General features: G+C 39.1%; 1 protein-coding gene across 1 annotated transcript; it reads right to left on the reverse strand.

Annotated features, from left to right (window-relative positions):
* Positions 1–8,922: 8,922 nt before the first annotated feature.
* Positions 8,923–14,496, reverse strand: LOC110732064 (squalene monooxygenase-like). Its single transcript, XM_021911975.1, has 8 exons — positions 13,986–14,496; positions 13,293–13,404; positions 12,976–13,150; positions 10,927–11,095; positions 10,587–10,805; positions 10,184–10,459; positions 9,548–9,826; positions 8,923–9,424 (listed from the first exon to the last, which is right to left on the reverse strand). Exons 1-8 carry the CDS (start codon positions 14,229–14,231, stop codon positions 9,317–9,319), a joined length of 1,584 nt encoding a protein of 527 aa, XP_021767667.1. The 5' UTR covers positions 14,232–14,496; the 3' UTR covers positions 8,923–9,316.
* Positions 14,497–14,798: the final 302 nt, after the last annotated feature.

Below are 14,798 nucleotides of genomic sequence, written 5' to 3' on the forward strand. Positions count from 1 at the left end.
TCAGTCGTCCTAACGGCCCAGAGGACATGTGGCAATTCATCCGCCCATAGGCCGCATGCTCGTTCAATCTTTTTCTTGAGACCGTCTGAGATGATTTTATTAAAAGCTTCTACCTGGCCGTTTGCTTGTGGACGGCCGACTGATGCAAAGTGGTGTGCAATTCCTTGGTCACCCAACCAGCTTTTGAGAACAGGCGTCTCAAACTGGGGACCATTATCAAAGACCATAGACATGGGAACCCCGAACCGAGTGATGACATTTTTCCAGATGAATTAAATTACATCCTTCGTCTTGATTCCCTTTACAGCCTCCGCCTCCACCCATTTAGTGAAGTAGTCGACTGCAACAAGTATGTACCTCTTTCCGCCTGTAGCAGGCGTATAGGGACCCAGAATATCCATGCCCCACTTAGCAAACGGTAGTGGGCTATGAATGGTAGTGAGGTTAGTAGCCGGACGGTGAATTAGTTTGCCAAACCTTTGGCACTTGTCACATTTTTTCACCATCTCCATTGCATCTGCTTCTAAAGTAGGCCAAAAGTAGCCCTGCCGCCTTGCCTGTTGAGCAAGCGTCCTACCGCCTATATGGGAAGCACAGTAACCAGAGTGAAGATCGTCTAGTATCTCTCGCCCCTTTTCTGGAGTAACACACTTTAAGTAGGGTTGAAGGTACCCTCTTTTGTGAAGTTCTCCCTTTATCATTTCAAAACTGGCTGCTCGTTTTTTCAGCGCTGCCGCCTGGTGATGATCATCCGGCAGGGTACCGTCTGTCAGATATGCCCTGATTGGATCCATCCAGGTTGAGCTTCTGTCTAGGATTCCAATAGGGTCTTCCTCGATGCTTCTCTTCTCCATTACTTCCCAAAAAACAGTTCGAGGAGTATCACAAGAGGCGGACGATGCTAATTTGAAAGTGCATCCGCCTGATTGTTTTCTGATCTCGGCACTTGAGTCAGATGGAAATCTTCAAGGGAACCGACTGCCTGTCGTACCGCCTGTAAATACTTGATCATGGCCGGATGGGTTGCTTCGTATTCGCCATTATATTGACTCACTATCAATTGTGAATCTGAAAAGGCGTTTATCTTTCGTGCCCCTGCCGCCTTGCTCATGCGTATTCCGGCTAGTAAAGCTTCATATTCTGCCTCATTGTTTGAAGCCTGAAAAACTGAAGCGTAGAGCATATTCGTACCTGTCGCCTTCTGGCGACTGACATATGACGCCTGCTCCACAACCATTTGAAGTAGGAGCTCCCATCCACATATACCTTCCAGACTTGGTCTGGATCTCGAGAATCAGGGGGACGAGTCATCTCAACAATAAAGTCAGCAAAGGCTTGCCCCTTCACTGCTTTTCTAGGCTCGAAAGTAACTTCGAGGCTCTGAATTTCTATGGCCCATTTGACTATCCGGCCTGACGACTCCATGGTGGTCAGTGGCCGCTTGATAGGTTGATCTGTATACACGACGACTGCATGTGCCAAAAAGTAGGGCTTCAATTTTTTTAACAGCCATGAAGAGTGCAAGACCAAATTTCTCCACTAAGGGATACCTCAACTCGGCATTTTTCAATACATGACTGACAAAGTAGACTGGGAGCTGACAGCCGTCTCTTTCAGCAAGAAGAACAGCTCTTAACGCATGATCAGAGACGGCCAGGTACATGTAGAGTACTTCTTTGGGCAAAGGGCTGACCAGCCTTGGCAAGGAATGCAAGTGAACTTTCAATTTCTAGAAGGCCGCCTCAGCATCCGGCCCCCATTCAAACCTTGCCTTCTTCTTAATGGCCTGGAAGAAGTATAAGCATTTGTCGCCTGATCGACTTAGAAATCTTCCCAAGGCCGCCAGACAACCTGTTAACTTCTGAACCTCCCGGACGGTACGAGGCGACTGCATGTCGATGACCGCCTGCACCTTCTCAGGGTTCGCCTCTATTCCTCTCTGATTGATAAGGAATCCGAGAAATTTCCCAGACTCAACTCCAAATACACATTTCTTGGGATTGAGCATGACATGGTGCCGCCTGAGTGTGGTGAAAGTTTCTCGGAGGTCCGACAGATGATCTATCTGAAGCTTAGATTTGACAATCATATCATCAATGTATGCCTCGACATTTCTCCCAATCTGATCAAAGAACACAGTGTTTATCATTCGCTGGAAAGTGGCTGGGGCATTCTTAAGGCCGTCTTCTCCTGATCTTTCTTCCATAAAGGAATTTGATGGAAATCAGAGTAGGCGTCCATAAAGCTCATCAAAGCACGGCCGGCTGTTGAGTCGACCAGGTTATCAATTTTAGGCAGAGGGTAACTATCTTTGGGGCACGCTTTGTTTAAGTCTGTGTAGTCTACACACATTCGCCAGGTGCCATTCGACTATTTAACAAGCACCACATTTGCAACCCAGTCTGGGAAGTAACATTGCCGAATGAACCCTGCATCAAGTAGTTTTTTGACTTCGGCGGCTGCCGCCTGACTTCTTTCTTCGCCATGGTTCCGCTTTTTCTGCCTTACCGGCTTCTTTTTCAGATCCACAGCCAGTTTATGTACCACCAGTTCAGGACTAATGCCTGGAATTTCAAGGACTTCGAATGCAAAGATGTCCTTGTATTCTTTCAATAGTTTGTGCAAATCGTCACCCAGGATATTCAGAGCAGTCGTCCCAACTTTGACTGTTCGGTCAGGACGTGAGTCGTCTAAGATTAGGTCCGTATGCTCACCAGCCGGCTGAGGGCGGAATTCGTCCGACCGCTCCTCTGCCAATGATTGTTATTTTCTGTCTTTTCTTGCGACCCCCGTCTGGGCTGCCTTTCTCTTCTTGCCGCCTGCTTCTTGAACAGGCGCAGTCTCCTTGACATTGTCAAGGTCTGTTTTTCCACCACTTGATCCAGCGGTCATAACAGTGGGCTTGATATCCGAGAGATAGCACTCTCGGGCCATCCTCTGATCTCCCCTTAGGGACCCGACTGTTCCATTATCCCTCTCAAACTTGAGCAACATAAGAGATGGGATTATAACAGCCTTGGAATTATTCAGGGTTGGTCGTCCCAGAATCATGTTGTAGGCCGAGAGTTCTTCTACTACCAGGAACCGGACTACCATGTGTCGTCCTTCCCCTTTTTCACCCAGGCGGATGGGTAAATCCACTCGTCCCACTGGGTGGACGACTCCTCCTCCAAACCCTACTAAAGGGTGGGATGCCGGATGTATGCAATCAGTCTGATATTTTAATTTTGTTAGACATTTGCTACTGATAAGATCTGAGGAGCTTCCAGTATCTATAAGGATTCGGCCAACTCTTTGGTTAGCCACTTTACACTCAATAACGATAGGGTCGTCATGCGGCCCCCTTACCCCTTCTAGATCTTCTTCAGTGATGACAATCTCAGGAAATGAATATTTGGAGGGCCGTTCTTGGTGAACGGAATTTACATCTAGCCGCCTGATATTGTCTTTGTTGCCCCTAATAGTAGGACCGCCTCCTGCGAAGCCGCCTGCAATGGTGTAGACGACTGCATCATCTGTATCAGAGTTGTCGGCCTGTTGACTCTTTTTGGCCGACTGCTTTTTCGAGGAAGTGTTCCCCGTAGATTTCTTGACATAAGTGTCAAGGTCACCCTGCTCAGCCAGGTGGTCCAGATACTGCATGAGACTGATGCATTCGTTGGTGTGATGACCAACATCTTCATGATAATCACAGAATTTTTCTTGGTTCCTGTTGCTTGCAGAACCCTTCATGGGGACCGGCTTCTCAATTGAGATCCGTCCCTTGATTTCCTTTAGGATAGCTTGGTTGTCCTTGCTAAACGCATACTTTGGGGAGTATGGTTTGAATTCTTTTTTCTTCTTCTAGGCCGGCTGTTTGGAGGAATCAGCCGCCAAGACCTCTTTTCTTTTCTTCTCATCTTTGTTCGACAACTGTTTCTGTCGCCCTTCTTTTTTGTCGAACCTTTTCCCGTCCGACTGTTTTGTACTACAAAGATCAGTCGCCTGTATATAGGCTTCCGCTTCAATCAAGGCCTCTTGAAGAGTCGCCACCCTCTTTCGGACCAAATCAAATTTGAATGTCGATCCGTCTTTGAGGCCTCTGAAAAAGTCAGTATAGGCTACCTCATCCGGTAACCCTTGAATCTGTATTCTCATCAGGTTAAACCGCCTGATGTAAGAACGAAGCCCCTCCTTCTCGCCCTGCTGAATCGTTCCTAAATCAAGGGTCGTCTTCTTCGCGGGTATGTTCATGGCAAAGTTGGAGGTGAATAAGTAAGCAAGCGTCCTGAAGTTATTTACACAACCAGTCGGCAGGTTGCCGAACCATTGTTGTGCGATTCCTTTGAGAGTCGCTGGGAAACACTTGCACCAAGTGGGATCATCCAACCCTTGAAGGTACATCAGGTTGGTGAATGCCATCAAATGGTCTTCTGGGTTAGTAGTGCCGTCATAGGCGCCTACTAATACATTTTTCACTTTGGCCGGCTGAGCGGCTTCAGCAATTTCCTTGGAGAAGGTCGACGGTTGTTCCCCAAGTCTAAGCAACCGTAGCTGCCAATCCATAGGTTGGACATTTTTTGCTGCATGCCCACCAAACAGAGGTGGCTGCAAAAAATATTGTTGTTGCGGTACAAATGGTAAGTTTGGTACCGCCTGGTCGCTATGAAATTCGGACTGACGGGAGGTGCCGCCTGACTGACTCTCATGATACGACTGAGTATACTTCATCGAGGTATTGTGTAGACTGTCTTGGAAGTTTGAAGTAGAGGCCGACTCTGACAATCGGTCATTCTTCTTCTGTTCTAGCAATAACCGAGCATCTGTGTATGTTATCTTCGACCCGTCCGCCTGAATATGACGAACATGTTTCCTCTTTCCTGGAGTAGGAAAACGGTATTTTGTGAAATCAAGGGCAGGCGGCTCCCACTTCCTAGAGTTAGGATGAGGGGTCGTCTCTCGCCCTTGAACTGGCTTCCTCTTCCTTGAAGTGGAAGGTTTTTTAGCCGATTGTTCCTTGGCCAGAGCAGGCTTCTTGTTGAGCAACTCTTGAATCTCTCCCTTGAAGCCCCTCATGAAGGTCATGAGTTCGTTCCTTGTAATGGGAGCAGACCCATCAGTCGGCTGCTGCTGAACAGGCGGTGCGCCTGCTGGATCACTGAGTCCAGTTTGAAGATGTTCCCGTTCCCTCCTTTCGGTAAGACGGGTGCGTCGGGCCCTTAGGGTCCCGTCTGAAGCTGTGTGAGCTTCAATTTCAAATTCTTCCTCAGTATCATGGTCCGCCTGAACTTGAGGGTCGTCCAGGGGACGCCTTTCTTCAGGAGTCGGTACAGACGTGGATGCCATCTCAGAAGTACTCTCCCCACAGACGGCGCCAAAATGTTTCGGGGTTTTCTGATGTCCTGCGGGAGAGTTACAATTCCGAAACTGGAACCGGACGCCTGTACCTGCAAAACAAACGGATGCTCCGGATGATTGGAGATCCGCCTCCGACGGTCAAGTTAGTACTTGCTTAAGGAGTAGTTAATGCGGAAATTAAAGTGATTGGGTCTCTCTAGGTGAGAGTGTTTAATGTGCGTAATCTCCCTTAATGAGGATTAAGGGAGGTATTTATAACCTTGGGAAACGTGCTAATCCTAGGTTTAGGTTAACCTAGGGCTGATTGGGCTTCCCTTGGAAGTTGGGCCTCGGTGGCCGATTTCCCCATTAGGCATGGAGGATGCCACGTGTCGTGACATAATAGGTCCAAGGTGGACGAATAAGCGTGTACCACGTGGCAAGCCCTGACAGTTCCAAATGGGGGACACTTGGCAGGACCTGATTGGCCCACGTGGCGCATTCCGATTGGTGGGAGCAAAATCCCCTAATCAATATCTAACCAAAAGTTAGATGACAAACAATTTATTATTATATTGCATGATAATTTGGGACATCCAACAACTGAGATAATGCAAAGAATTATAGCAAATTCAGTTGGACATTCAATAAGAAATGTCAAAATTCCTCGACCAGCTGAATTAACATGTTCAGCATGTACACTTGGCAAATTGTTAATGAGGGCATCTATGTTTTTCAAGGTTTTAGGGGCCATTTTAGCTCTTAAGAGTCCGAATTGAGCTCAGGATTGTCAAAAAAATTAACGTAAGTGTCTTGTTTTTACAAAAAAAAAAAAAAAAAAAAAAAAAAAAAAAAAAAAAAAAACTGCCCACAAATCGATACATTTTTGTTACGCAAAAAGAGGCACTTTCGTTGTTTTTTTGCCAATTCCGAGCTCAATTCGGATTATTAAGTGATAAAATGGCCCCTAAAACCTTAAACGAGCATTTTTAACACGCAAATTGATGAAAAAATTGAATGCTGCAATTTACAATTTATAGCAACTTTTGGTTTACAATTTGCAAATTTATTTTTTTTAAATAGTTGCAATTTGCAAAATACAAGTTTGTTTTAAAGGACTACAATTTTAAATTTTCCTTAATTTGTGCTGAATTTGGGTTGTGATAATGGATTGTTTCACTTTGGGTTGATCCTTATGAGTGTTACGTACAAACCTACAATATCAAATATGGTGATGATCAAATCTCATTCAATTGCTCTTTGGGTTCTCGATACACCAAAACTTTTAACCGTTAGTATTATATTGAATGTAAACATTAGATGCACTTCCTAAAATAGTATAAATTTAGGAATTCGTGACAAAACACTCGCGAATCAATGTTTGTAATCTATGTTTATTTTTAAGGCAAAAATTAACGAACATTGCGGAGGCGTTGGATAAAATAATTAAAAGTAGAAATATTAACGTTAAATAAATGATAATTACAACGATCGACGCGTGATTTTGCCATGTATTCCCAAATTAATACTTCTACTATATTAGGAAATATTTTAAAGGGTTATCGAATGCCCTGGAGGTGTTTGTTAACAATATCCTACTTTTAAATATCTTAACAATTTTTTTTTCGGAGAAAAGTAAATATCTTTACATTTTTAGCATTAATCTATTGATTTACACATGTTCTTATAACAGTACACTATAAGCATTATTTATTTTAATTTATACGTGTTTTTTGTCATGAATTCCTACAACTTTTTAAATCCCTCATTTTGCAAAATAAACCTTTTAAACGATATTTTGTTAAAAATAACCACCACGATCAATTTTTTTTTGTCTACAGAAACCTCCCCCTCTTTTCCGACATTGACTATAAATTTTCGGCGTTGACCTCTTAGTTTCCTTATTTGCACCCTACATTTTGATGATTTTCCCTCCTTTTTTTTGGTAGCCTAATTTTCCCTCTATATAATCTACAGCAAGCCTCCCCAAATCAATTCACAAAAGATTTAGGGAAAACTTAACCAAATCAAAGCAATTGAAAGGTAATTTAGGGTTCTTCATGTAATTCTTCCACAATTGCAGTGGTGATTTCACCATTCTAGGGTTCACTCTACGGTTCTTCTCTCCTCTGTAATTTTTCTCTTACTATGAGTTCTTTTTTCTACCATTAAACCTGACAGCAACCAAAACAAAATCGAAGACATTCAACATATCCGGGCAACATTTGAACAATTATAGTCAACAAATTTATCAATCCATCAAAGTTTGTGGGTTTGGCCTCAACATCACAGTACAAATTCTCCAACAAGCAGCAACAATTAGGTAAATTAGGTTTTTTTTTTTCTCTAATTTATTAGTTAAACCCTAACTTTTACGCAATTCATGCATGCAAATGAGTGCTAAATTGAAGAACATACCTTGGTTTGTACTTAACAAAGTAATTAGGAAACCTTGATTTGTGTCCAAATGACCTCTTTCTTCCTCCTTTATCCATTGAAAGCAGGAAATACGTGAGTTCCAAGCTTGAGTAAAAAAAAGCCCCAATTTTTATTCTATTTCAAGTAATTAGATGATGATTTTAATCTTACCTTAAGTTATTGTTCACGAATTAATGGCGAGTAGTAGAGGAGGGAGAGAAACCCAAATTAATTTGATGGATTTGCAGAGCATTTATGGAAGAAAAAAGAGAGAATACAAGGGAATTGGAGGGAATACAAGGGAATTGGAGGGAAAACAAGAGGGGAGAATAAGAGGGGAAAATCAAAGGGAGAGTGCAAATATAAAAATGCTTGGGAACAACTCGGGAAAATAAGAGGTCAATGCCGGGAAGTTGTAGTCAATGTCGGAAAAGAGGGGGGTTTCTTTTGACATAAAAATTGATCGTGGTGGTTTTTTTTAACAAAAAAAATCGTTTAAAAGGTTTTTTCTTGCAAAATGAGGCATTTAAATGGTTTTTTTAACAAATTTGCCAAAAGTATTTAAGGCTTATATACATATAGTAGCATTATCCAATTTTAAAAATAGGAAATTTTAACAATTACCACCTTCTGTTATGTCCATTTTAGCAATTACTACCTTCTATTTTTTTAAAAAAAATTACCACCTTTTATATTCAAAAAATCAAAAGTTACCACCTTCTTGCCTCCCAACTACCACATAACGTCATTTTGTGCCCATTCTTTCCATTCCCTCCCTATTTCCTTCACATTTCTCATTCCTATTTGGATTATCATCTCCCCTTTCACTTTTTTTCCCCCAAACCACCAATAATTGTTCGTCAATTTTGATTTGGAGGAGTGAATTGAAGTGTTTTTGATTGTTTGAGGGAAAAAAAGTGAAAGGGGGATAAGAATCGAGTTAGGAATGAGAAATGTGAGGGAAATAGGGAGGAAAGGGAAAGAATGAGCTCAAAATGACGTCATGTGGTAGTTGGGAGGCAAGAAGGTGGTAATTTTTTATGTTTTTAAAAATAGAAGGTGGTAATTTTCAAAAAAATAAAAAAAAAAGTAGATAGTAATTGCTAAAATGACCATTACTGAAGGTGGTAATTGTCAAAACTTCCTTAAAAATACTCAGTGTCAATGAATTCACCCTTGGAAAGCAGGTTGTTAATCTACTACAATATCATCATTGCATTTATGTTCAGACTTCAAAGGGACGTCAAAATAACAAATTTCTTATGTCCTCCCACGATAAATTAAAGTAAAATTCAATTTATTCTCCAAAAAACATCATCTAAAAATATCTAAAAAGAAAAGAACAGTAGAACACCTTCTATCCTAAAATTGATACATGTTGACATATATACAACTTGAACATCACAATCAAGATGACAAATAACCAAAATTGCACCTTCCAATCCAAATTTCTGTAATTTCAGATCATGAAAAGAAGACAATGATACAGCGACAATAATTCGAGTGTGTTGTACTGGCAGTGAGCCCCTCTTATTTTTTAAGGGGTGTCAACAACGACAAGAAGATGAAGATGTTACAGAGGTCATGAATTAACAGGAGGAACTCTGTAATATGCAGGAACTATGGCAGGGAAAAACATTTTTCTCACCCCTTCTGCCTTGATAATTGGAAATATGATTCCAGATGCACCCTGTAAAAGAGAAAAAATCAGATCAAGAACATTCATCAAGTATAATTAAAACAGGATTCACTCAATGGAGCACATAAATCCTCTTTCAGGAAACAAACAGAATGAAAGTAAAGTTGGACATACAGAAATCAATCTGGCTCCAATCCATAAGCGTTTAGGAGAGGGAAAAGGCAGTAGTAGGCGACCAACTCCATAAATGGCAACAGCAAAGAAATGAAGAACCAAACTCAATGGCTTAGGATTCAGCCCAGACAGAAGAGAGATGGGTCCATTTGAAAAGACACCTCCAAGACTTAGATAATCAAAGCATGCTTGGCGCATCTCCTTTCTAGCTTGATCTGGGGAGGCACGGAAAACCTTGTATAAAGCACCTGCTAATGTGTTGATAGTAGACGCCACTGGCTGTAAATCAAAAAAAATAATTGAGTCAGTTCTAAACGGTACACATAAATCTCTATATGCAACCTGGTGAGCCAAATCAGTGAACCCTTGCAGAGACATGGGTATTCAAGTGCATGAATGTCATAGCTAAAACACTTCCTTTTTTGTTTTTTTTTTTTTAATGAATGAATCATAGCTAAAATAATTAAAACACTAATATCTCCAAGTACCTAGTAACAGCCAAAATAAACAAGAAAATTCAATCTTCACCCTTCAAAGTATGATTCGTCAAATCATTAAATGAACTTTCTTTAATAACTAAAAAACAGTTAATATTGGTGTAACCACTAAAACACTCAAAAGAGATAAAATAATTACTTTACGCAGAGTATAGAAGGATTCCAGGTATCGGCAGAGACTAGTTGCATCATTCAAGTCCTTCAGCGGCCTCAAAAGATCTCGCAGCAGTACAATATCAGCCAGAGCTACAGTCATTCCTCCACCTGTTAAAGGATGGCGCATGTTGAATGCATCTCCCATTAGTAATGCCCCGGGCTTAGGAAGAGGAGCTGCTGGCATGCTTTTATTTGGCATTGATTTAATGCTTCCTTTATCAATGGCTGTGAAAAAGGCATCATACAACTGTGGAGGTATCTGAAATGACAGATCAGTTAATTAATAACTTTAAAAGTACAAGTAAAAAACACAGCTTTTGTAAGTACTCCCAGGAGCACTAATAATACAAGTGACAATAAACAAAGCTTTTTAGGGATCTACATACTTGGGGAGCAACTACAGTCTTCAAATACTTAGCCAGTTCACCACTAGCAACAGAAGGAACTTTTTCTCCTGGTACATCAACAAGACACCGGACTTCTGTACTACTAATCGGATAGAACAAGATTGGGGATGGATCTCCTAAAACAACATGTCCATGATTTTCATAAGGAAGTTGACAGTTCTCCAGAACGAGCCCCACAAAACATGAAGGCTGGTCTATCTGCCAGAAACAAAGCTTTATGAATTAGTTCAAAGCTTTTTGAAAGATATACATAAATACACTGCAAGTAAGCAACAGGATTTGAGAAATAGAATATGTACAGTTTTTCACAGAAAATCACCTTAGGTTTGCAGAGTGAGCGACGCAAATTTGAGAAACAACCATCACACACAATGGTCAGGGGTGCATATGCACATAGCTCCTGTCCAGCTTTGGTCTTGTACCTCACACCCTTAATTATCCCATTTTCTTCAACAAGGGAGGTAACTGCGCCCTGCTCTAATTGCACACTGGAGAAAAGAAAGTTCAATGAGTCCCTAGTAAAATCTATTCTATACACAATGGCTCTCAAACCGAAATACACAATGAAAAAGGCAAAATTCAAACTTCATCATCTTAGCAGGTAATACTTTCAAAGTAATTGCTATATCTTACATTTATTTATATTTTTTTCTATTATTCTAAATAAAATCCTCAATATTGAATAAAAAAAAAGTGTAAAAATGAATTATATGTACTATGAAGTAATTATGTACCATACTAGGTCTATGTTACTCGAATACTCTCTTTTGATTCTCAACACTAAGACATTGGTAAGACATTTTCACCCATTTGGACAAAAATCACGATTTATTTGTCACAAAATAACTATGTTGGACAATTGGACATGTAAGCCTCCATGTTGGACACTCTTTCCTAAGAAATTAATTGATAAGATATGGTAGATACCTTTTCCTAAGAGATCAATTGATAAGACATATCCAGTGTCAAACTAGCAAGAGATAAGGGGGGACAACCCAAAAAAAAAAAAAAGAAGTACAAATACATAATCTTGTGAATATTGATTTATATCAAATGAAATGGTGCAGTGGCTAAAGCCTTGCTTGTAAAGGATGTAGATGTGGGTTCAAACCCCTATGGCTTCATTCAAGCCCCTACTTTTGAATAAGTGCAAAATGATTACTACGTATAAAATTAAACTTGCAACATTTTACTTTTAATTGAGTATAACTTTCAATTGTTGCCTTCTTGGTGAGTGAGGTGAGTTTTGTAATCAAGAGACTAGAGTTCAATCATTGATGCAAACATTTTACTTTTTTATTTACTATTATTATATATTATTTTAATATATAAGATAGTATTCTTTCCATTTTTTTTCTTAACAGTTACTCAAGATCTTCTGGAATCGAGAGGAAAGCTCTAACCACTTGAGCTATCCCTCACCCTTTGGTTAAGAACTAGATAACTATTACAAAATGTTGATCGACTTTAGAAGACACACAAATATCTAGAAGTAAATAGACAATAAACCACTATACTATGATGTTATTAATGAAGAAATTGTACGGATAGGTTATACACTAAAGTTAGCTTTGTTTCTGGAGAGGATATGGTAAAATTATTTAAAGTAAAATTTTGTAGTCCAAAACAAAATTCAGATTCAGGGAAAATCATATACCAAATTCACTCAATAAATATTCATTTATTCACTTTGAACATTTGTTCCCTGATATTCCACTGCCAATGTTACATAATCAATTTTGTTTAAGTGATGTACTCTGTAATTTTTATATTTACATGTTTCCTGAGATGAGCATATTTTTGTGAAATGGTCTATAATTAAGCCAAAGTTAACAGTTCATAATTTCATAAGATATATTGTGGAAAATACTTTTTATCACACTAAGTATGTATATAGTACAATAGTGACTCATAAGTACAATACAAGATAATATTACATATATAATTTGAGACAAAATAATGATCAAATTACCGAGTAATCCAACTGAAGTATTCCAAGTAGTATCCAATTATAACTTAAAATAAATAAATAGATAAATTCATGCATAACAGCTTGTTGAAACTCAAATTTCATCTCACAGAGACTCGAGAAGAGAAAAAAAATCACATTTCAAGCCTAAACATCAAGTTGTTTAGGACAACGCTTTAAAATGTCATTCAAAAACCTCAAAATTTTCCCAGAACTGCATTCAAGTTTAAAATCCCAATCTGATAATAAGATGAGAACTACACAAGTGGAACATAACAATGACAAAATTGATCAAAATCATAAATTTTGAACCAAAGACAAACAAAAACAGGTTTGATATAATGTATCAACAAAAAATAGAAACAAAATCATCCAAAAGACAAGAACATCATAACATACTTGGGCAAGGAAGCAGCTTTCTCCCTCATCCTCTGAATAAAACGGCCATTATGAAACCCTCTCCCAGAAACATCGTGATGAAATTTCTCCAAAGGATAAGAAAGTTTAGTATTTTTCCCATCTTTGAAGAGAGCATAACCAAATACGCGTTGAGCATCAATGTTTTCTACACAATCTGTTATCACACCAATAAAATGGAAATAATCACAATCAACATTAATCCATGGTAATTGTTACTAAACATTGTTCTAAAGTCGTTTCCAAGAAATTCGGAAAAATTAGAGATATATAATAGCTTGATAGGAGTAGTTATTTACCTACAAGTCCCAAGTCAATTAACTTGAGATATCCTCCTGGTTGTAAAAGCTCGCCAACAATACGATCAGGCTCTGCTAAGTCTCTCTCTATAACGTGAACTCGTCTACCATCCTACAAAAAAATTTCAAGTTTCTAATTCAGCAATTAAGATAACAACAAGCCATACTCCACAAATCACGACAAATAAAGTAAAAACACTGCAAACAAATTTTTGAATACTCCCTCCATCTCTAAAAATTCTACCTATTTTGACTTTTTGACAAATCAACCAGCAAATAGAATAAAAACACTTGCAAACAAATCATTGAAATCCTGATAATCAATTATATACTCCCTCGTCTCTAAAAATTCTTCGTATTTTGACTTTTATTTTTCTCAAATTAACCAAGTAAGCTTGCAAACTAATGAATGAAATCCTGTTAATCGATTATATATCACTCCGTCTCTAAAAATTCATGTTTTGAACCTTTTTTTTTTTGTTAAACAATTTGAAAAGGAAGAACTTTTAGAAATGGAAAGAATACAAAACAGTTGTTTAGTAAATCCGAAATTAAATAGTTAAGTACTACGAATAATCCTTTGAATTAACGAATTTTTAAATTAGCATATCAATTTAGAACTAAAATTATAAACACAGGTCAACGAAAAAAAAAAAAAAAACAACAACAAACGAAATTCAAAAATCATAAGACCTTTCCAAGAGTATGAGCAAGAGCAGCACCAGCGACACCAGCACCAACAATAATGACGTCAGAACTAGTCACATCGGATCTACATTCACCGGCGAAAACAGCGGTGGTAGTTACGCCGGGAACACCATTTTCCGACGAACATTTATTCTCTCTCCTCTTACTCGATCGAATATTCCAGACAAACGTCACGGTCAACAATAAAGCGATCACCCCTCCAACTCCAATAATGTACTGATCGAGCAACATTCTCGAAGATTAACGAAGTAAGAAAAAAAAAGGTTGCAATTGCTTCGTTGATTCACCTCGAAAATCGTTCGCCGCCGTCGACGGCGGCCGGAGTTCTGTCTCTCAAATGATCAGAATTTGGAGGCGTGTTTGGAATAAAATTAAATTTGATGAATGTATTTGTTTAAATGTTTATGAACAGATCAGAGATGGCATCGTTATATAAAGGTTACAGCTCAGCAGAGTTCCAGTCTGCCAGAGTATCTTGCGATTATTTTTTATTATTTATTTGATTTGAATACAAAATTTTTTTTGACAAAATTGAATACAAAATTAAAATATTTAGATAATGGAAATGCAACTGAAAATTTAAAAGGAGGGAACAGGACGTAAATGTCTACGTTACTTGGGCCTATGGCCTACAGCCTACTTACTAACTTACGACTTACCTAATTGTTTGATGCCTCACAAGTCACGGCCACGGGGCTAACCAGTTAAACAACTGGTACGGTATGTTTTTGTTAATGTTTGTACGGTAGTATTAAGGGTAATGTCTTTAACGGTGAGACTTAAGTTTTAGTATTGAAA

Source organism: Chenopodium quinoa, unplaced genomic scaffold (assembly GCF_001683475.1).
Source record: "Chenopodium quinoa cultivar QQ74 unplaced genomic scaffold, ASM168347v1, whole genome shotgun sequence".
NCBI lineage: Eukaryota > Viridiplantae > Streptophyta > Magnoliopsida > Caryophyllales > Amaranthaceae > Chenopodium > Chenopodium quinoa.